At 44.8% G+C, this 23,733-nt stretch overlaps 1 protein-coding gene across 4 annotated transcripts in view; it reads right to left on the bottom strand.

Annotated features, from left to right (window-relative positions):
• Window positions 1-23,733, bottom strand: part of fut8b (fucosyltransferase 8b (alpha (1,6) fucosyltransferase)) — a 101,296-nt gene that overhangs the window by 3,367 nt on the left and 74,196 nt on the right. For 3 of the 4 annotated variants that reach the window (XM_031581304.2, XM_031581307.2, XM_031581306.2), the window contains 5 exons: window positions 20,792-20,957; window positions 17,252-17,366; window positions 13,290-13,527; window positions 6,951-7,197; window positions 2,066-2,242 (listed from right to left, as the gene is read on the bottom strand). In XM_031581304.2, coding sequence (XP_031437164.1) covers window positions 2,066-2,242; window positions 6,951-7,197; window positions 13,290-13,527; window positions 17,252-17,366; window positions 20,792-20,957 — 943 coding nt within the window. The remainder of the gene's footprint in view (window positions 1-2,065; window positions 2,243-6,950; window positions 7,198-13,289; window positions 13,528-17,251; window positions 17,367-20,791; window positions 20,958-23,733) is intronic. The other variant, XM_012835543.3, reaches the window with a different exon arrangement.

Below are 23,733 nucleotides of genomic sequence, written 5' to 3'. Positions count from 1 at the left end.
TCGAACTGCCGCTCTGTTGCACAGGTCATTGAGGTCCAGCCAGTCTGACCGAACACCATAACCTGCAGCTTGGGTGTCCAGCTTGCCATTACCTTTCTTCCTGAAGCCCAGGAAGTTCTCCTGGACAGCAGTTGCTAAAGGGACCTTTCTCCTCCTGAGGTCCAGTAGGAGGGAGGCTCTGGCTAGCTCTCGAACGGTAGCATCATCATTGTTCAGCATCCTGATGAGGTGTGTCAGCCTTGTAGTGGTGTAGGTCCACTCCACATTAGGGACACCGAGCCCCCCCTCTTTGTGTGAGAGGAAGAGTACATCCCGAGTGGAGTGGATGTTCAGTCCCAGCCATCTCCTGACAGCTTCGACTGTTTTATTGTTCATGTCTTGTAGGACATTCTGTGGGATGTGGACATTGGCAAAGAGGTGTTGTATCTTTGCCAGGGCCACTTCTCTGATGGCCTCCAGTTTCATGACTACAGGGAGGGGGGAGGAATCAATTAGATCAATTCTGTTCTTATAGTCACAGGATAGCTCCTGTATTTGCTCACCCCACTCGCCTGCAATGTTGAACTTATGAAACTCATCTGTTCTGCTTAGCATGTTGGCAATTACACTCTCATCCCTAGAGGACATCTCCACATCATCAGCGTACCCCTGAACAGGGTTTGGGGATCTGATTTGTGGTGGTGAACACTGACAGAGCCATTTCAACCACTGGTTGATAACAAGGATGAAGTTCACAGCACTCCAGGGGCAGCCTGTTTTAATCCCTACCTGGAGGGGTACAGGCTCTGTGAGCTGGTCTCCACAGATGACTTGCAAAAAAGATCCCTTGTACACGTCTGTGATGATGTCCACAAAGGGTTGAGGTAGATGGATTTCTTCCAGTGTGTGGAGCATCATATTGTGAGACAGTGTCCCAAAGGCATCTCTAAAATCCAGGAATACAGTGTAGAATTTACATGATTCATGTTTGAAATCATCAATTCCAGTTTTAAGGCAGAACACATGTTCATTCATGCCTTGTCTGTCTATGTAGGCTTTTTGTTTAGGTGAGAGAGTGCCTGTGTCTACAAGCCATGGGAGGATGCGGGCAAGAAGGCATTTCATGAGGACTTTGTAAACAGTGGGGAGAAGAGAAATGTCTCTCCATGTAGATGGATCATTTGGAATATTGTCTTTCTTAGGTATTCTATGTATGAGGGCCCCCTTCCATGAATTAGGTACCTTCCCATTAATAAGACAGATATTAAATATATTAGTGAGAGTTTGAGTGGACCAGGGTTTTGTAGCTTTAATGGTTTCGTATGTCACCCCATCATATCCACTAGCTCTGTTGTTTGGCAGCTGGGACACAACTTTATCCACTTCATCAAAAGTGAAGTTAGCTGTGGATGGATAATAGTCTGGAGCAACTAACTCTATGCTATTGGCCCAGGGGGGCGGGGTCACTGGTTCAGAAGGGGGTGATTGACATTTGGCCAAATAATGTTTATGCACGTCACTGGTGTCATTAACAGTGGGTGGGGGAGAAGGAAAGGTACTATTATTGAGAATTATGTCAATGGCACACACACACACACACACACACACACACACACACACACACAGGGACAAAACACATATGTTTACACATGCTCTCACACACATGGTTTTTCAGGTTCTCTTCCCCTTTCTCTCTCTTGCTCACACACACACACACACACACACATACACACACACACACACACACACACACACACACACACACACATACACTTATACACATAGACACAAACTACTCAACCTTTCTCCAAATTCCTCTTCCGTATTTTTATCAAATGGGGGAGAGAGAGACACACTCTTCTCCAGTTACTCTACAGGTGCTTCTTCTACCAACTCAAATTCATATTAACTACTATTTCTTGCAGTAATTAGTTTATTTCTGGTTTCAGTTTTAGTTTGAAGTGTAATACCTCTACCTTCTAACACACACACACACACACACACACACACACACACACACACACACACACACACACACACACACACACACACACACACACACACACACACACACGTGCGCGCGTACTTGGCCTTGGCCTCCTGCAGGAGTGTGGGGTCGTCGGTGGCCAGGTAGACGCGCTTCTTGTCCACGTGGAGGCGTCGGGCCAGCAGCTGGAACTGCTCCTCCACCTGCGCCATGTACTCCTCGATGGGGTGGAACGCCGCCTCCGTGCCCACCTTATCAGTTCGCCGCACATGGATCCTGAGGGTGGGAGAGAGGGGTGGAGAGAGGGAGAGAGAGAGGGGGAGAGAGGGAGAGAGATGAAGGGAGAGAGGGAGATGGAGAGAGATGGAGAGAGAGGTGGAGAGAGGGAGAGAGAGAGAGAAGGAGAGAGGGAGAGAGAGAGAGGGAGAGAGAGGGAGAGAGAGGGGGGTGAGTCAGACACACAGCCCTGTGTGTTTGCGTTTGCTTGTGTGAGTGTGTGTGTGTGACAAAAAGAGGGAAAGGTGTTGAGGTCTGAGAGAGGTTGCGTGAAGAGTGGACAATGCGTTTGTGTTTGTGTATGTGTATGTATACATGGATATGAAGGTGAGAAATAGTCACACATGAAGAAATACATAGTGTGAGTTGAGAAATGATGTTCTCTCTTCTTTCTTTGTCAGTGTGTGTGTATGTGTGTGTGTGTGTGTGTGGGGGGGGGGGGGGACTGCAGAAAGAGATTTGGAGGAAAGAGGAATATTTTGTCTTGATGTGTATATGTTTATGTGTATATGTATATGACATACAGAGATAGATAGATACATGGGGAGAGAGTTACAATGAATGTTTGACAGGGCCTCTGTGAGCATCTGTGTCTGAATGTGCATGCGTGCGCGTGTATGTGTGTATGTGAGTGTGTGTGTGAGTGAGTGAGATAATCTGACTGACTGACGAAAAAGAGCAAGAAACAAAAAGATGACTCTACTTGGATGGGGTTGTCTCTAGATGGGACGGTCAATAGTACAGATAACTAAGAATGTTCTGTAGAAACGTGTTCAATGTTTAAACACAAATACCCTCAAATGCCCTTTATATCAGTAAACAACATCCACAAAGATTCACCGTAAAAATAAATCCCTTCAAAAAAGAACACCACAGAGCTTTTTTTTCATCCACTACCCGTTTTCCATAACTTAGTGAACAGGAAGTGGTCATGCCAATTAACCGACGTCTGACTGAGAGTGTGAGCAATGTCACAGTCGTGGATGGAGAGACGGAGTGTTCTCTCGACGGAGAGGAGAGGAGAGGAGAGGAGAGGAGAAGAGAAGAGAAGACGATTCTCAGTCTGCTGCCAGCATGAAAATAAATCCAAGAGCAAAAGATAAGCCAAGCGAGGGGAATCTAGAACAAAGGCAGGGTGCTGAAAGAAAGGAATGAGAGAGAGAGAGAGAGAGAGAGAGAGAAAGAGTGAGAGAGAGAGACATGCGTGCAGCCGAGAGTAGAATGGCTGATTAGCACAGCTGGCTCGTGAACAGACACATAGCTGAGAATAAGAATGCTCACTGGAGCAACAAACACCTTTTACAAACACAACCCCCCCAATCACACGCACACACACACACTCTGTACGCGTGTGCACACAAATACACACACACACACACACACACACGCGCGCTGTACGCGTGTGCACACAAATACACACACACACGCACACGCACACGCACACACACACACACACACGCTGTACGCGTGTGCACACAAATACACACACATGCACACACATGCACCCGCGTAAACAAACGCGATGTGAAGTGAAGTGATGTGTGCCTCAGCTGTAGAGCGGCGAGAGAAAGCGAAAGAGAGAGAGAGAGAGAGATGAAGAAAGAAAAAGAAGAAGGGAGTGAACAAAAACAAGGCTTGAGAGAAATTCTTCCCTTCCCTTCTCTCTCTGTCTCTCTCTTTCTCTCATTTCTACACTCTTTCATCTGATGGGGGCTCTTGACGGAGGGTCTCACACTGCGCACACCTCCTCTCCACGTCCTTTCCAAATCCCTTCTTTTGTTTGCTCTCTCCTCTTTCTTCTTGCTGTCATTCTGCTCAGTGTCTGTCTCTCTCTCCGTAAGCACCTGGCGCTTGCATCCCTCTCCCACACACACACACACACACACACACACACACACACACACACACACACACACTGCCTTTCCCGTGCTACTGACACACCACACCTCTTAATTCTCCCATCCTCCTGTTTTCAATACGTTCCTTCTCTCTCTCTCTGTTGGTTCTTCAAAGACTCTCTTCACCGCCGCCCAGGGCTGGATGGTCTAGTCTGGTCTGGTCTGGTTTCCTCTTTTCTGATTGGCTCTAGCGGTCAGTACAGTACAGTATATGGCTGCTTTGCTTTTTAAGAACCCAGTTGTAACGTTAGTCGTTAACGTTAGCCGTTATCGTTAGTGTGTACAGTGCTGTGCAGTTAGTAAACCTCAGTCCCCGACATTTTAAGAGACCTGCTAGCGACAGACACTAGCGCCTAATGGGCTTTAGCGTCCTTGCTAGCACACCCGCCTCCTATGTCCAAGATTGTGTGTTTCAGTCCGGGGAGGGACTGTGCTTGTCCACACCATGCAGGTTACACAGTGCTTGAGCAAAACGGTAACAACACCAAAGTCATGGGTTTGATAACCACGGAGAACACATACACATGAAAACATGTATCTCCACTGTTCAGCAAGTTGCTTTGGATCGTGTTTTGAACGTCTGCTAAATGAATGTAAATGTATATGAATAAAGACATCGAGGCACCATATGCTGTAGAACGCTCCCTTGCTGCTGAATGAAGAGCATCTGAAATGTTGAGCGATTCGATCCCTGGCTTCACCCACCAAGCTGGAATAACCTGCCATTTCTCTGCCTGATCAAAGGAAACAAATCAAGCTTACAAATCTGGCATGCCAACTTGTGTCAGCTTTCCACACCAGGACTCCAAATGATAATCCCATCACCCAACATCTGACGTTCATCCACGGGGATACGAGTCTCGTGATTCAATATAGTATGAGGTGGAAGCTTACCAATGCCCATTCTACCATCAAAACCAATGCTCTATAATTATATATTGTGTGTAATTATATATGTTATGTGACATACTGCCAGTGTTCTTAGCGAAGAATGGTTATGTCTGTAAATTTCATTTTTCCTGTTCTAATTTAGTGTTCTAATTTCAAATGTTGGTGTTTCCCCTCTTCTGTTAATGTCTACAGTATATGTATATGTATTTTGTGATGTGGGGTCAGTGTGATCTGTAAATACCCTAGCGTGATTTTCCTTGTGTTTTAGCATCTCTGTCCACCCCAAGTCTATCTGCTGTGTCTGTGTAAACAACCCTGCCCCAGTTTCCATTCTGTATTCAGTGTCTGAATGCTTGTGACTGTTTTAATCAAGAATCCCAAAGATACACTACAGTATTTTACTACTTCACTCACTACTACTATACTATATGAGATTGCCTCTTCTTGCTTTTACAAAAGTAGTGTACACCTAGTTTTACTAACCAAAAGTCTCTTCACCAAGCTAGCACTGGGTGGAAGGTTAGCTCTGAAAGAAGGCCTCCATCTGAAGCATGCAGTGCTGTGGTTTCACAGGAGCAGGGGAGCAAGTTTCTACAAAAAAGAAAAAAGTTCCCCACAGGCATAAAAAAGCACAAGATCCCTCTTTACAAGCACCGAAAATCTTTGACGAGAGACTACACTGATCCACTGACAAACTAAAAAACAGAAAAAAAACTTCTCTCCGCTCCCCTCCTTTTCCCCGTTTGTGACTGTTTCCTTTCTCCTCCCTAACCTTCAAACAGTGCGCAGTCTCCTACCCCCTGCCGAGGTGAAAGACTTACATTATCACACCATCAGTCTCCAAAGAGGAAGAGAGAGCTTTACAGACAGCCTCAGAGAGCCAGGGGATGTGTGTGTGTGTGTGTGTGTGTGTGTGTGTGTGTGTGTGTGAGAGAGAGAGAGACAGAGTGTGTGTGTAACTGTGTGCCTATATGTGTATCCTCAGGTGTGGGCATGTGTGGGATTATGTACATATGTGTGTGTGTGTGCAGTTTTTCTGTGAATGCGTGTGTGTTTGCTTCAAGTGTGTTAATCACTGTACTTCTGTGTGCGTGTGTGTGTGCGCGTGTGTGTATGTGTGTGGCAGAGAGAGAGGCAAACTGAGAAGTGAATGAAGGAGAGGACTGAGAAAAAAAGACAGCGATGAAGAGCATCGCTGAAACGAGCTAAAACGCTGAAAAGAGCGGAGAGGAAGGCCGGAGAGCAACAAAAGGCGACGAGGAGGAGAGGAGGCAGGCGATGAAAAGATGAGGGGCGACAAGAGAGAGAAGGAGAGGATGAGCGATGACGAGAGAAGAAAAGATGAATGGGTGGAGAAAGAGACAGAGGAGAGCATGGGAGAGAGAGGAACAATGAGAGAGAGAGAGAGAGAGAGAGAGATGATGAGTGAGGGAGAGACAAGAGGGACAGCTTTTTGCTCAGAGACCGAGAGAGAGAGAGAAACAAGGATGGGAAGAGATTGAGAGATTTAAGTGGGAGGAAGGACCATGCAGAGAAGGAGAGACTGAGGAATGGATGTATGAATGAATGAATGAAAAAAGAATGAAGGAAAAAAGAAAGGAAAGGTTAAAGAAATAAATTAAATGAGGATAAGAAGCCTTGAAAACAGAAATGAATAGAAAGAGGGAACAAAAAAAGAGAGGAGATAAAGAAAGGAAAAGAAAGACAGACAGACCGACAGACAGACAGACAGCTAGACAGACGACAGAAAGCAAAAGAGGAATAGAGAGTCTGCTCTGTCCCACTGACCCGATGATGGGATGCTTGACAGATAGACAGACAGACAGACAGACAGACAGACAGACAGACAGACAGACAGACAGACAGGTAGACAGACAGAAAGCAAAAGAAGAACATAGAGTCTGCTCTGTCCCACTGACCCGATGATGGGATGCTTGAAGCCCAGCTTGACGGACGCCTCCCTGATCTCCTTCTCCAGCCAGGCCTGTTGGCGCACCAGGTACTTGACGAACTGCGACACCCACCAGACAGAGGGGTCGCCGTGGAGACGGTGCAGCCGGTCCGCCAGGTCCTCAGGGATGGCCAGGGGCAGGTAAGGGGGGCGGGGGTGGAGGCTGTCCACGATGGGCAACTCCACCACCTGGATGTCACGATCATGTGCCTCACCTGAGAAAGAAAAGGTTGGAAGAGATGAGGGAGTGGGAGGAGGTGAAGAGGAACAGATGCATAGAGGTAGAAGGTGAGGAAGAGGTTAACGTACGGAAGGGAGAGACACAAACAGAGAGAAAAAACACAGCCTGTTCAATGAAGCAAGCATAACTCTAGAAGCTCCAGAACCCTGGAACAAAGACAGAGTGGGCTTAACTGCTCATGCCAACAACCCACTGTTGCGTTTGAATTAATGGGACAAAAGTTGATAATGTTAGCAGAAGAGCTGCACCACACATTCATCTTCCTGCCCTTCCAGGGATTCCACAGGGGGCCCCCGGTGTGCCAGAACAGCTCGAGCAGCAGTCAAGCTGCCTAGCACCGGCTCAGGGCAAACATCAGGGCAGACATCCAGAGAGGCCTCCCCAACTGGGCCATGCCAAAGTCACTTCAACCCGTCGACAGACACACTCCTGCTCCGACTCGAGGCTCTGGATCCCCCCTGGGCAGCAGAACGCTGGCAGCGGCCTCGCAGCACAGAGCTGGGCCTCACTGATTAAGAAGGTCACCCACTGTGGGCCTCATGGAGCATTTTGTGTGTGTGTGTGTGTGTGTGTGTGTGTGTGTGTGTGTGTGTGTGTGTGTGTGTGTGTGTGTGTGAGAGAGAGATGGACACATTTCTGGTAGGTGTAAACCTACTTGGCAATAAAAACAATTCTGATTCTTATTCTGATTCTGACAGAGTTTGTATTTGTGTGTATGAGTGTCAAGGGGATGTGTGTGTGTGTGTGTGTTTGTATTTATGCGTGTGTGTGTGTTACGTACGAGATGGTATACCTGTGACTTTCATAAGATAAATTACAAAAGTATTACATGTTTGCTTTACTGTCCTTGCGTTGTGGCTTAGTGTGTTCTGCTGTCCTGTCCTGAGTGTGCGTGTGTGAGACCATGCAAGAGTGTGCATTGTGCCTCATCATGTTGTGCATCTTTTGATCCTCTCTCTCACCGTGACAGGTAGATTGGATATCTGTCCAATTTATACACTCTCCATTGGGATTGGCAGAGATACAGACGTTGAGGATATATAAATACGGCCAAACCATCACGGTAGGGGATCTCCCGACTACAGACCCACGCGACTGCTGAACTTGTTGCTGTTAATTGTAGAACAACTCCACACTGTTGAACTCTAGTTGTTGTCATCATATATCTCTACACTGTTAAACTCTTGTTGTCATAATATATCTCTACAATGTTTTTACTCTTGTTGTCATAATATATCTCTACACTGCTGAACTCTTGTTGTTGTCATAATATATCACCGCTGAACTTGTTGCTGTTGATGCAATCATAGTATTGATCCACACTGTTGAACTCGTTGCCATGTTTGCAAATTTTAAGTATTAAAGCTTGTAGCTAGTAAGTATTTAAGCTGTATTATTTTTATTTTGACTTTTGGAGGATGTAAGGAGGTTGGGTGCCATTTGCTTTCTGTTAAACACTATTTTTGTTAGAGAGGAAGTTTGGGAAGTTCTCTGTCTTTTTATTTATAATCTATTGTGTGACCAGGTAAGGTTTTTTGTTCTCAATTCTCAGTTAGCTGCTGTTTTGTTCATTAATTTGGCCTCCCAGACTTCTTTTCCCCTCCTAATCCTTCCATGTATTATTTAATTTTCAAATAAAACGATTTGAGCGCTGTGGTCGGGAAAAGGGACTCTCACTTCTTAATCGTTGCTCCTCAACCAACAGTGTGTGTTTGTGTTTATGAGTATGTGGGAGGGGATGTGTGTATGTGAGAGTTTGTGCTTGTGTGTGTGTGTGTGTTTGTGTCTGTGTCTGTGTCTGTAAACACCCCTACACCCCTAACTCTCCTCAAAAAACAGCTAGACTTGCCACAATTCATTTCTCATTACACCCAAGCTTAAACGCAAATGTCAAGATGGATGTGAGACTAAGAGAGGTGCTAAAAGGAAAACAAGGGAGGGAGACAAAAAAAACACCAGTGAGTGCAAGCGCAGCAGTGACTCTTTCAATTAGTGAGCGCGCTACAAAAGCACTAAGCTCTCCTAACCCGTTAGCCGACAAATAACTTAATTACTCATTAAAAATATCCTTTCAAAAGCCAAAAAAAAAAGAGCCAACATCCACGGCAGCTACGCCAAAAATGAGGGAGGCTTTTCTGTTGATGCATGTGTGCATGTGCAAAGTACATGTGCAGAATTTAAATGGCTGAGCAACATGAAATATTTAAGAGCAAAAATATTCCCAAGCCCTTGCATGGCTTATGTAACAACACTGGCAGCATCTTCATAGCGGGGGAACTGGGCAGATTTTTTCGAGGCCAGTGTCTCCTCTTGGCTCTGTTTTTATTTTTGCATAAGGACAGAGTAACCACTTCCCTACCAACACACACACACACACACGCACGCACGCACGCACGCACGCACGCACGCACGCACGCACAGACACGCACAGACACACACACACACACACACACAGGACACAGTTTGAGAAACTACAACCCAAATTGAAATGAGCTGAGGGGAGAACTACCATGAGGCTGTTTATTGCGAGGGGACCAGGTTATGTGGCACTCCTGCAGGATAATGGAGAAAAGGTTGTATTTTGTATTATTGGCACTTTGCTCTACCATGTTCTTCTCTCCTGCCTCTGTGCTCCTTCTTTCTGTTTCTAATCGAGCAGTCTAGCAATACAGTCGGCTACGGTGGTTTTTACATTTGTGGCAACGCAGAGTTCACTTTTTCAAAACACTTAACACATTTACCTCATCAATAGACTGTGTGAACTAAACTGTGGATACTTTTTGCATTGCTTTGATACAACATGTCTTGCCATCCCCTCTTTGCTTCATCCACTTCCCTTTGTGTAGCTGCTATAGCATTGATTTAGCTCGTTAAAACACCCAAATAGGTACAGTATTTTTCGAGTGGGTGTAGAATTAGTGCCCTGTACTATCTCTGTTTGATGACACCTCATTAGCATGGACATCTGTTTCATGATCACTAAACTGTTTCTGTCGGTCGGCGGGTCCATTAGTATCAGTTTGTGGTCAGACGATGGTATGCTCATCAGTCGTGATTAAAAGTAAAAGTAACAATAGTAATAATTCATTTTTTTTTTTTATAAATATTAGCTTTATGATTTCTACTCTGTGAATCACAGACATATATACAATAATGTTCTTGCATATGGAAAAAATGAAAGAAGAAGAGTAAAATTACCTGTAACAGTAAAGGTAATCCCTAAACGCAGTGCCACCAATCCCAGGACCAAATAAAAATGTGGTGCTTTCGTCTGCCCAGCGTGTCCACATCACATTGATCAACATCCTCATTCATTGCGTGCTCATCCTTGGGATGACTATGATGAAGCTGGACAATGAGTGCAGCCAGACTTACAGTGAGCCATTTCACAACTGCATCCATTTTCAGTGTAATTTGCATTGCTGTCACTGCAACTGTTCTCATTGGGTTTTCTTCACAATTTCTTTACAATTCTGTAATGGGTGACATCAGTAACTCCTGAATTATGTTTTTGTTTTGGTAGAACTGATGGGCAGACACCCTATGGGAGTAGGCAAACACTACTTCTGTGGATCAACAGGAAACACTCCCAGTATGTTATCATTCTGACTACTTCAAACCACTGCAACAAGAGCACCCCCAGTATTTTATCATTTGGGAGAATGTTGATTGCTGCCTTGGTTCGCACCTGGTTCAGTGACCAGCTACAAATAAGGTTTTGTCATATATTTCCCATTTCTCAGTGCATTTGAGGATATGTTCTCAGCATAGAATACAAACAAGGGCATATTTCCCATGGTATTTGGCAAGGGCAAACCTGAACCAGTCCAGAGAGGAGTTACATTTAGTGATCCTGATACAGACCAGTGAGTAGTTACAGTATTTAATATGATAATGTGTAGTTTAATTTATATATTTATACTATGTTGTCATTTTTCTTCTACTGTACAACTACTGCATTTGGCCATCTTTCCATATACAGTAGATCTGTCAATCAGTTTGCATCTGCATGCTAGGGAGAAAACTTCAGAAAAATTTAGCACTCCTCATCATAATAATAATAATTAATAATTAAGACCTTTGTCAGGTTTTTAATGGCACACACGACACACTGGAACACACACGTGCATATATGGAGGCGACACAGGACACACACACACACGCAGGTAAGCCTGAGGTCGCGGTGAATTTATTTTCTGCTTTTTCCCATCCTGGACCGTCCTTCCTCAAGGACCCCCCAGGAGCAGTGGGCAGCTTGTAGCGCCCGGGGACCAAGTGAAGTGAACTGTCCATCTTTGGTCAGGGATGGACATGTGTTCTGTTATTTTGCATGTTTTTTCTGTTGGGGTCCTTAGTGGAGGAAACCCCTTGTGAACACGGGGAGAACATGCAAACTCCACACAGAAAGGCCCGGGAGATAGCCCACCTGAGCACTGTGCACTCTGGGGAGGACCTGCCCCCCAGAGCCAACAGCACCCCATGTGGGAATCGAACCCATGACCTTCTTGCTGTGAGGCGGCAGTGCAAGCAGTGCAAGCAACTGAGCCACCGTATCCATCAGTGTGACATTGCACGTTTTTGAATGCTATCGTTTATAATGTCTTTAGAAAGTGTGTAAGAGATTCAGTGATCCTGTAATAGTGATGTGTATGCCGAAATAATGTGGATTGCCCTGAAAATACTAATTCCAGGGGGAAAAAAACCTTTGGTGGAAGTGGTTTTAAATAATCCCTCTAGCGTGTAGCATGTGCTTTTGACTATTTCTGTGTGTCGTCTGAGAGCAAAGTTTGATTTTGACCCGGAAGTAAGATAGTTGTACCGATGTGAGAGTAGTTTTGAGAAAATTGTGAATTGTTGAAGAAAATGTATCTCAGCAATTGGGACAAACTGTACAATAAGTACAGTCAGTGATGTGTCCTACTTTTAATTTACACATTTTGTTTGTGTTTTTTAGTTCATTGTATTCTGAGTGTTTTGTGCACAGAATGCTAACTGATGTGCTCAGGTGCGGTTTTGTAAAGCTGACTGTGTGAAAAGTCTTGGAAAAGTGGACATGGTATTGAGAAAATGAAAGCACTGAACACAGAAAACACTGTAAGGGTAGACATGGACATGTGGAAAAAGCAGAGGAGGGAAAAACAAAGCAAAATCGGAGGAGAGAGATAAAAGAACAGAATAAAAAAAAGAGTTAAAGAAATCAGAGTGTCCATTTGCTTTCGAATGCTTTTCTTTGATGTCAGTGAGTTCATGTCTGAGAGCATCACTTTTATAGACTATAACAGCTACTCATGCCAGACATCTGGAGCAACTTTGACGTCTTCATCACGCACATATTCAGCCATCACAAGCCTTTGTCCACCCATTTTACCCTTTCTCATAATCAACTGAAAGACAAAGACAGAGGCTGAGACAAGAGGGGAGATGCAGCTTCACTTGTTTGTTTTCGTTGTTGTTTTTTTTTTTGCACTGGATTCGAACACATCAATTATCAAATTAAAAGAGATGGCGGAGAGAGTGTGTTTGAGGCTCTAATTTGGTGGCAGTAATGTGACAGTAACTGCCAGGGAGGAATGTTTTCATCTGATCTGACATCAGCGTCACCGCAACTCTGCCATTTTTCGCCTACAGTGTGCAAGTAACTGAAATTATGCATTAGTGCCTAGAGCAGCTACAGTTAAATCAAGAAATAGCTCCTTCACCTGGCTGGCTTAACAACCACACGCAACAGGCAATGAATGTAGTGCTTTGTGTCCGGATGGAAATATCAGTAGAATCTGTGTGAAATGCTTAAAACATCCCCTTTACACAAATATGCCAGTGGTTATTCAGTTCATGCATATCCTAACTAAACCAAATCATAAACAGATCTGTATAATGTAATAATACTGGCCTGCACAGTAATGTACAAGCGTGCACTATGGTCACAATAATGACTTTTGAGAGTGGCTACCCTGTTTCAGGGTGGTGTGCACGCATACTGTCTCCATGCGGCATTTATGTGTGTGGTGTGTGTGTGTGTGTGTGTGTGTGTGTGTGTGTGTGTGTGTGTGTGTATATACTACTAACCTGACCACTGTCCGGTGGAGGCCCCGGTGCGGTCAGTGCAGGTGTTGCTGACGGGCTGGAACACGCTCTCCCAGCCAGTGGTGGCGTAGCGCCAGTTGTGCGACTCCAGGATGAGCGTGCGCTGCGTGCCGTAGGCGATCATGAAGCAGTAGACCACGTGGTGCAGCTGGCAGCCGTAGCCACAGCCCTTGTTGATGTTACACACCAGCTTACGGGCCTTACTGCAGTCCGGAGGGTTCTGGATGGGAAGAGACAGAGGAGGAAAGGAGTGGTGGACAGAAAAAGGGAGATATAGTAGATGTGGAGGAGAAGATGAAGAGAGAAGGGGTTGAGAAAGAGCAAGGGGGAATGTGAGAGAGAGATGGAGACAGAGAGAAAGAAGCGGAGCGAGGGTGGAAATTGACCATTGGGGAAAGAGAGAAAGCAAAAAGAAGGGAGAGATGAAACGAGAGAGCAGTGAGAGTGAAGAGAGAGAGAGAGAGAGAGAGAGAGAGAGATGAAAAGAAAAGGGGAAAAAGGAATGAGTGATTGAAAGATGAGAGAGCATCAGCACTCTAGTCAGACCCACGCTGCTCCAGCCTGTAGAAATCAGAGGCAGCTAGGTCTGGGGGTGATGTTCAGCTCAGGGCAACATCCCCCACATGATCAAAACACCAGCTCCCTGGGCCTGACCCTCTGGCCCTGCTACAACCCATGACGCAAGTCTCCCCACAAGGCCTCTACTTTAGAATCCACACACCCGGAGTGAACCTCCATGGATATCTCGAACAGAGTTGGACAGAACAGGCTAGCGCTGATCAGGCAGGTATACGGTAGAATGAAACCTCATTTAAATCAGGTGGACAAAGGGAGAGATGGCTTCTGGCCTCGGTGCGATCACAGTGTACCTGTGACCAGCTTATCAACTCCACTTGTTAAGTTTCCTTTTGCTGTCATCATCATCATCATCATCATCATCATCGTGGGATTCTTTATGCTCATGTCAAGGTTTAACTTTTTGTTTTTGAGCAACTTGTGAAGTTTTGCTTGAAGGTGTTTCAAGGCCTGAGGTCAAACAGATCTGTGACCTGGAGAGTCATGGAATATGGTCTGCAAGTTTGACTGGGGACTCAATTTGACTCTGTGTGTGTGTGTGTGTGTGTGTGTGTGTGTGTGTGTGTGTGTGTCTATGTGTGTGTATGTATGTATGTGTGTGTGTGTGTGTGTGTGTGTGTGTGTGTGTCTGTCTGTCTGTGTGTGTGTGTGTGTGTGTGTGTGTGTGTGTGTGTCTGTCTGTCTGTGTGTGTGTGTGTGTGTGTGTGTGTGTGTGTGTGTGTGTGTATGTCTGTGTCTGTCTGTCTCTGTGTGTGTGTGTGTGTGTGTGTGTGTGTGTGTCTGTGTGTGTGTGTGTGTGTGTGTGTGTGTGTGTGTGTGTGTCTGTGTGTCTGTGTATGTGTGTGTGTAACACCTGAACTTTACTGTGATATCTGCCAGACTGTACAGACCAAAAATATCCGTACATCTGATTTTTTCCTTCAGTCGAAGGTTAACCCCTCTGACATTTGCTTTCATGCAAGCTGAGGCAATGGGAAGCAAATCCTGTCAGAGAGATGCTGCGTAGAGTTGTGTTTGTCTCAGAGAGATGCTGCGTGGAGTTGTGTTTGTCTCAGAGAGATGCTGTGTGGTGTTGTGTTTGTCTCAGATAGATGCTGTGTGGTGTTGTGTTTGTCTCAGAGAGATGCTGTGTGGTGTTGTTTTTGTCTCAAAATACTGCAACAGCGGTGAATATTACTAAACAACCACATGTCACATGTCACATAACCAAACATCAACACCACTGCACCAACCTGAGATATCTGTCAAGGCACACATAAATATCAACATCCCACCTACCTTACATGCACTATCTGTTCTTGAGACTGACTGGTTAAGCAACTGAGTAGATACATAAAAGATGTTCCATTGCCTGGATCCTACAGCTCGAGCTTTGATGGAGACACTTATATGTCCGAATCGAAGTGTATCGCCATGGAAACCCTATAAGCGCCTTTGTTTTCTATGAGTCCCCCAGCACAATGAGAAAAGTGAGTGCCAGACGAAGCGCAGGTTAAACTGGGCCAACTCCAAAGGAGGAGCATTTCAAACCTGCGGAGCTCGACACTCAACACTCAACATCCATATTGTTTTCTATGCTCTTTTATCTGCCCATTTGGAAAGCTTTTTGAATGACCAATGTTTAGAACCCATGCTGTAGAAATAAACCTGCCTTGTCTATTCAGACTAGCTGAGTCCTTCATACCACGTTCCTTTCTTGTCATAAAATAAGAAAATGTCTTTAGTGCAGTGCTTTTCAATCCTGTTTCTGCCCCCACTCCCCCTCCTGCATGTTTCCATCTTTCCCTGCTTTTGCACAGGCCGCCAAACTCTTCAGGTGTGCAGAGAAGGGAATCGTTATCGTTATCTGAACACACCTGGTTTAACTAATCGAGAGCACTTTAATTACACTCATTTTAATTAGGTGTGCTTGGAGCAAGGATAGATAGAAGGGGGTGGGAACATGACTACTGGATCTACAGTGCTGAGGTAGGTATAAACTCCACACGGTATGTGTTCCATTACCTACGCTAAACCAGCCACAGATGTCTGAATGAATGAAGTTAGGGCAATATCGGTAATGCTCTACATAAAGACACTCTAATACTCCCTGACACATCTACCTTCATCAGAATGTCTTGCCACCACATGAATCTCTTGAAATCAGATTATCTTTAGATGGTTAGACATTACAAAATTGCTGACGGTGCGAATCACCAAAAGCCTATGCGATTTGAGGACATCAGCATCCTGACACGCCAGTAAATGACATATGGGCTCACTGCCTTTTCCCCTCACTTACAGCTGCACAACATAATCATAGCAGACATTAGCGTAAACTGGAGGCATAAGCTAATAACGCAAAAGCCTACTGGCAGTCAGATATGCTTATTGTGCATTAATCAGATGACCTGGTACTGTCAGACTGTCACGGCAAATGAAAGCAACCATCACAGATGCCTGAGAAGGAGCTGGGGAGGCAGGGGGGTGGGGGGTGTTGGTGGAGGGGGGGTTAGTGATGGGTGATGAGTAGGAATGGTCGTAGTGAGAGATGAAGTGCTTACGATGGCGACGTTGAGGGGGAGGGGGGGGGGGGGGTTGGTGCAGAGGGGAGACGGTGAGGGGGAAAGGTTGGGTGGTGTGGAAGGGGGAGGGGAAGGGGGATGCATGGGCGGGGGGCAGTTCTCAGCTAGAGGCTGTCAACACTGCATACAGTAGCCAGACAGACTGACTCCACTGTTCACCAAACACGTGCAAACACACACACACACACACGCACACGCACACACACACACACACACACACACACTCACTCACTCACTCACTCACTCACTCACTCACTCACTCACTCACTGTGAAATATAACCATGTCTGAAATTTTGCAGTTCGGGAAAGGTGTATCAAAATGGCAGTCATCCATTTATCTGACAATAGCAGAACAGAAAATCTGTCTGTGTCATCGTTCCGTTCCCTGCAGTGTTCTTTCAGTGACATACTTTCATGTTATTTTTTCTCTTGGCCTTGCACAGCAAACTACTCAGACTTTTGTATTGTTCTACAGACTGGGGGAAATGTGCTGTGTGGAAACAAAAAGGATACTTGACAGTGACCTGCACATTCCTGCTTCAAGAGTGAGCCGTGTCGAAGATGGTTCAAGGGGGTTCAACATGGTCACACTGGGATTATTCAGATGATTCAGAAAGCTTTCAGCTTGTTTACTATAGTCAGACCTAATTTGTGAAAGACCTTCAGGTGAAGCTTTCACATGAAGTGCAATTAAAGTGGAGAATTGTGTTCAGTGCTATGACCTGTAGGAAAGTAACTGAGGGGGTATTGAGATGGTGGTAAGGGGGTATTAGGGTATTAGTGAGAAGGTGTGGGGGCAGTACCTGTAGGTATGTGATTCTGTTCTGCACCAGGTCAGACAGGTCTTTGGCCTCCTTCTCTCTCCAGTCTCCCGCCCCATCAGCTTGGCTGAGGTAGTACAAGTCCGACATAATAGACCTGGTTAACAGACACACACACACAGAGACACACACACACACACACACACACACACACACACACACACACACACACACAAACACACACACACAGAGAGAGAGAGAGAGAGAGAGAGAGAGAGAGAGAGAAGAGAGAGAGAGAGAGAGATAAAGTCAGCAGTGAACAGAAATACAGACATGAACCTTGATTGAGCTAAATGGCGGCACTTCTAAAAGATGATGGGCACTTGTGATTAGGAACACATTAGTGGCTCTCCAGTAATGGAAGTCATTGACATGGCGTGGTGTCATCACCAGGGCTTTTACGGTGTTTATCTCTCCCGCCACACACTTGCAGCTATGCCAAGCCTCAATGGGCAGCTCAGCCTGTGGCCTGAGCCAAAAACACACACACACACACACACACACACACACACACACACACACACACACACACACACACACACACACACCCACCTACAAAACACACACACAGAGACAATACAGAATAGTACAGAAAACATCAGACAACTATCTGAAGTCTTGAACAACATCACTTAGCTTTCCTCAGCTTATTCGCCATGGGATCTGAAGTGTATGACACATTTAAAACTCAACGTCAAAGCCTACACTACAGAATACCAGAAATACATACAAGGCCAGAATTCATAATCATCCCAAACTTGGTAATGAAAATCTTAACTGAAGCCTTGTTATTCATTTTACACCACGACTGTAGCTTGCAATGTCAATAGTGGCTTTGCAAACAATTTACATGAAAGAAACTTTGAAAAAAGTGTTAAATCAGCTATAATCAGTTATATCACCTTTTCCATATCTTTGATGTAGAAAGACAGTAATGTTAGTTATAGTCCTTATTTTAGTACTTTTAGTAAAGTCTTCATTTCACATTTGAAAGGTTATAACCTTTATAAACATGCCAAGTGCAAAAATCAAAACCATTTGAACTTCATTTCATTCTCCGTTTAAACTCTGCATTCAGATAGTATAATATTCAGACAGCTTCAGCTTAATGGAGTGAGCTTGGGGAGGGGACGAAATGGAGGGAGAAACAGAAGGATAGAGAGAGAGAGAGAGAGAGAGAGAGATGGACAGAAATGGGTAAATACAGCCAAATGGACTGGCTCCATACAGCCAGTGGTCAGTTGGTCAGTAGCCTACACTGTGAAAACACAACGCTTATAAATGTTCCAATAGCAAAAAAGTCCATTCACTTGGAGCTGCAATGTTTCTGAATGTTCTAAAACGGCGTTCCTGACTGTTTGCCGAAGAACTTCACATCACACCAGGTTAATTTCCGTGAGAAAAACAGTTGTTCTGCTTAACAGTTTGATCAGTGAATAAGGGTGAATAAGGGTCTGAGCTAGAACACTTCAAACATGACCACTGGGCCCAGCCAGCACTCAGCTCAGTACTGCCTGCTATAGCAGTCATTATCCAAAGGCACAACACACACACACACACACACACACACACACACACACACACACACACACACACACACACTCTCTCTCTCTCTCTCTCACACACACACACACACACACTTACACACACACATACAATATCTCTCTCACTTAAACACACAGGCAGACACTACATAATTACGAGATAAAAGAGCAGGCAAAGAAGGAGAAGCGCAGATGAAGACGAAGTTAATAGAGTTAAGAAGGGTGGAGGTAAGAAGGATGGAGAGAGAGAAAGCGAGAGAGAGAGATAGGGAGAGAAAATGACAAAGGGATGCTTAGAAGTTCCTTCACGTACAGTAGTGGCAATCTCTGGGCTTTATATTGCGCTTTCAGTCTGTGCTGGTCTCCCTAGCAGTGGTTTGTGTGTGTGTGTGTGTGTGTGTATCTGTGTGTGTGTGTGTGTGTGTGTGTGTGTGTGTGTGTGTGTGTGTGTGTGTGCTTGTGGGGGGTCACAACTTTGTGAGGTCCTGACATTTTGTGGGAGAGCTCTATTGTGAGCGTGTTTCCTGAGCAGGCAGCTTGTTGCATAGCGCACACAGTACGGGGCACAATGAGGCCTTTCTGTGGCTGACCTATGGGATGGCAGCACTCTCGCCCACAGCGCAGCACAGCGCAGCACAGCACAGCGCAGCGCTACTGAGATAACTCACGTCAGCTGGGGTTCAGCGAAAAGCATCAGCACCACATCCAGTTTTCTGAATGAGACATAGATCGCAGAGGCGCACACACCACACACACATACACACATACATATACATACACACATTCAGGCACACACATTCACATGCACACACACACACACACACACACACACACACACACACACACACACACACACACACACACACACACACATACGTACAGAAGCTCCCACACAAACACACATACACACACAGACTCCCCTCCTTCTCTCTCTCTCTCTCTCACACACACACACACACACACACACACACACACACACACACACACACACACATTCACACATGCACCCCATACACAACCAAACACACACACATACACACACACACACACACACACACTATCTCTCTCTCTCTCACACACACATGCACACACAAACTCACACACACATTATACATGGCCATTTTACTGATAACCGGGAATCATTCCATGCCGTGCTGCTTGAGGGCACGCACAGTTTTAATGGGTATTGGGCAATAAAAATGCCTTATGCATGGACAACTAATTATTAACCCATAAACATTGATTTTTAAGGTTACAGATCCACAATATAATAGCTGTTCTGAGGTCAGACATATTTTCAGTTTATATTTTAATAAGAATCATTTACAACTATATAAATTGTCAAATAAAGGTGATGTCTGAACTGGTGCCCTTTAGAAAGCCAATCCACATCCGTCGAGATGTTTCTTCCACAAACTAGAAGGTTCTTTCTTAAATTTTTCTGTAAACAGAGGTGTGCAATTTTGTCATCAAAGATTTCATGTGGCTGCAGGGTTTAATCCCAACCAAACAAAGAACACCAGGCAAAACTCATCAATCATTTGAGGGCTGAGTATTGACTGGGTTGGTTGCAGTGAGGCTTGCCAGCTATACTAATACTTTATACATAAGATGGCCCACTGATGTCTGTCAAAGCAATTTAACACAACGCGTACAGTGCAGGTAAAAATGAACAGAACCTATTAAAGGTTCAGTCTTTGATTATAATCCATTATAATTTTTTGTTGAATTCAGAGAAATTCTCCTCACTTTCTTCTAGCTGTTAGCCCAATGCGTGTTCTCTAAAAAAACAAAACTGTTCTAGCCGATCAACGCATTGCTACTGGAGCACAGGAAGGTGTTTTGATTGGCTGTTGATCTCAAGTATCTACAAGCTTTCGCCAGAATCGATGACTGCACCTTTCAACATTTAAATCCCAACTGACCTCCGAACAACAAGAGAGGCGGACACGAGGCTAGTCTCTCTCTGACCTCTGACCTTTGTTGGTGGCCCAGGTCCTGGAGCAGGTTGTCGGTGTGCCTGTGGCGGATGGTCCCCTCAGTGTGACCCAGTTTCTTCACCTCACTGCGGAAAAAGTACCAGAGCTCCCGCACGCCATTCTCAATCTTCCTCCGCAACTCCTCGTGCTCCTGACCTGGACCTACTGCAGAGAGGGAGAGGGAGAGAGAGAGAGAGAGAGAGAGAGAGAGAGAGAGAGAGAAAGCAAGGGACAAAGAGGGACAGAGAGAAAGAGAGTGAGCAAAAGAGAGAGAGAAAGTGTAAGCAAATAAATATATGAGAATACATTAAAGGCTTTGAAAACATGCCACCAAGGGAAATATATGCCAGTAAATTGAGGGGGAAATACAGAGCGTGTAAATATAGATCTTGAATATACCAAAAAACACCATAACTAAAGAACTGCAAATGATACTGCCAAGCAGAGATATAATTCACTGCCCTATATTTGTGAGGGTTCTATTTTGGTGATGTTGCTTTGTGGATGTTAAAGTGAAATTCACATATTGTTCTTTCAGAACTATCAGATTCTGCTTTATTATCTCTGTTTCTTCGTTACTTTCTGCATACTCCTCTAAAATGACAAAAGTCTTGGTAATGAGGCCCCTAGATTTGGTTTGAGAACGTAAGAGGACGAGAAAGAGCAAAGGACGAAAAAAGATAACATGGATAGCATGGAGAACATCTTAAATATGAACTCTGAAGGGGGCGACAGTGGTACAGGAGGTAGAGGAGTCGTTTAGTAACTGCTCCTGATGTATAAATGCAGTTTGCTAAATGACTAAATGAAAATGTAAAAGTTCGCACTGGTTGCACTTCGTGACTCAAAACAAAAACAAGGAGGAAGAAGGAGATGTGTTGGTGACCATGGTTCTGTACAGGGAGTGAGCATGTATGCGGCAGAGCTTGAAGGAGATGTGTTGGTGACCATGGTTCTGTACAGGGAGTGAGCATGTATGCGGCAGAGCTTGAAGGAGATGTGTTGGTGAACATGGTTCTGTACAGGGAGTGAGCATGTATGCGGGAGAGCTTGAAGGAGATGTGTTGGTAAACATGGTTCTGTACAGGGAGTGAGCATGTATGCGGGAGAGCTTGCAAACACTGAGAGGAGTAATTGTCAACGCAAGGCCATGTGATGGGTTCAGGGGGTTAAGGGCTGCTTCTCATTGGGATGTGCTTATCAGTAAGCCCTCTAGCAATTCTCAGAAACCCTCAGATACTGCACACAATACAGTGTATGTATGTACAGTATATACTATATATACGTTTGTGTGTGTGTGTGTGTGTGTGTGTGTGTGACACAGCGAGCGAGAGAGAGAAAGGGAGACAGAGAGAGAGCAAAGGTTACAGTGGTCAACACCCCTGTCTCTCACAAAGAGTGCATTTGACAACATAACACATAAGATCATAAAGGCCTATAGATCAGCTCACCCTAACCTAATATACTGGTCGTTGGGGCAATGTGTAGGTGTGGAACATTGCATTGGTTGTACTTAACGACTACAAAGGCAGAAAATAAATATTGCTGTGTGTTGAGGGAGGTATGGCACTCCAGGACATAATGGTGCTACATAAATGACTAAAATCGAATTGAATTGATATTTCCAGGAAGGCCCATGCAAGGCCCTGGTAAGTGGGTGTAGGTGTGCATGAGTCATTCGCTTATGTATTATGTGATGGTCAAAATGCCCTCTGCAAGGCCACGTCATGGCGGCAGTTTTTCTTAACTGTGGGCCCTCCCTAGTGTACAATTCACAACAAACAACAACAAAAAACACAGTAATCAAAAGATATGACACACTCTTCAAGGTAGGGAGTGAGTCAGTGTGTGTGTGTGTGCGTGTGTGTGTGAGAGAGGGAGAGAGAGAGAGAGAGAGAGAGAGGGAGAAAAAAGAGAAGAGGGCAAAGAGTTTCTACAGTAGTACAGTAACCCAACTTTCAATGGATCATCATAAACTCCTCTGCTATATCATTTACAGTGTAAATGATCTAAGAACAAATTATGTATAGTGATAATTTGCTCTATATTTTTGTGTTTCTGCGTGTTTCTATATGTGTACTAATTATTGTGTGTGTGTGTGTGTGTGTGTGTGTGTGTGTGTGTGTGTGTGTGTGTGTGTGTGAGTGTGTGTCTGTGTTTCTGAATACAGAGATGAGAGATGATGTTTGCAAGTGTGTGTGCGAGTGTTATTGTGTACATATGTTTGTTATACTGTATATGTTTGTGCGTGTGAGTGTGAGCAAATTGATTTGTGTGGCCTGTTAATAACCTGTGCTGCGTACACAGATGGAAAGATAGCAGGAACACTAAAATACTAGAGCTGTGAAAAATAACGCGTTAACGCGTTATGATTAAATTACAGGATTAATTAGTTATTTTTTTTAACGCATTTAACGCATGCGCAAAATGAGCTTCCAAATATACCCACAATTCCGCCCAATCTGCATTAGTAGCCGCTGTAATGGGAAGTTCGTGTTTAAAAAAAAAACAAAGATGGAACATTCAATAAAACCAAAGTGATATGCACACTCTGCGGGAAGACGTTATCGTTTCACCGTAGCAATAAGTACCACTTCAACGCGATGCATGCGTTGGTCGGCGAGGGGAGTTAAAGTGGAATGCGCCAAACCACCCTCACTGAACAACGTAGGCCCCTCATTAAGTGTGCCTGTGACAAGTTGACTAGCACAGTTGCCAAATGGATTGCAAAAAGCTGTAGACCGATTAATATTGTTGACGAGGGGTTCACCGAAGTTGTGCGAGTGGCAACGGGGGATTCGAGTATCAAAGCACCGCAAAGTCGCACAATAATGACAAAAATCCACGAGCTGTATGAAGCTGAAAAGAAAAAAAAGGAAAATTACTTGGCTGCTACGAAACATCAGGCACTGACAGGGGATCACTGGACTTCTGTGAGTAA

This window comes from Clupea harengus, chromosome 15, assembly GCF_900700415.2.
Source record: "Clupea harengus chromosome 15, Ch_v2.0.2, whole genome shotgun sequence".
Lineage (NCBI taxonomy): Eukaryota > Metazoa > Chordata > Actinopteri > Clupeiformes > Clupeidae > Clupea > Clupea harengus.
This window is presented reverse-complemented; position numbering and strand designations above follow the sequence as displayed.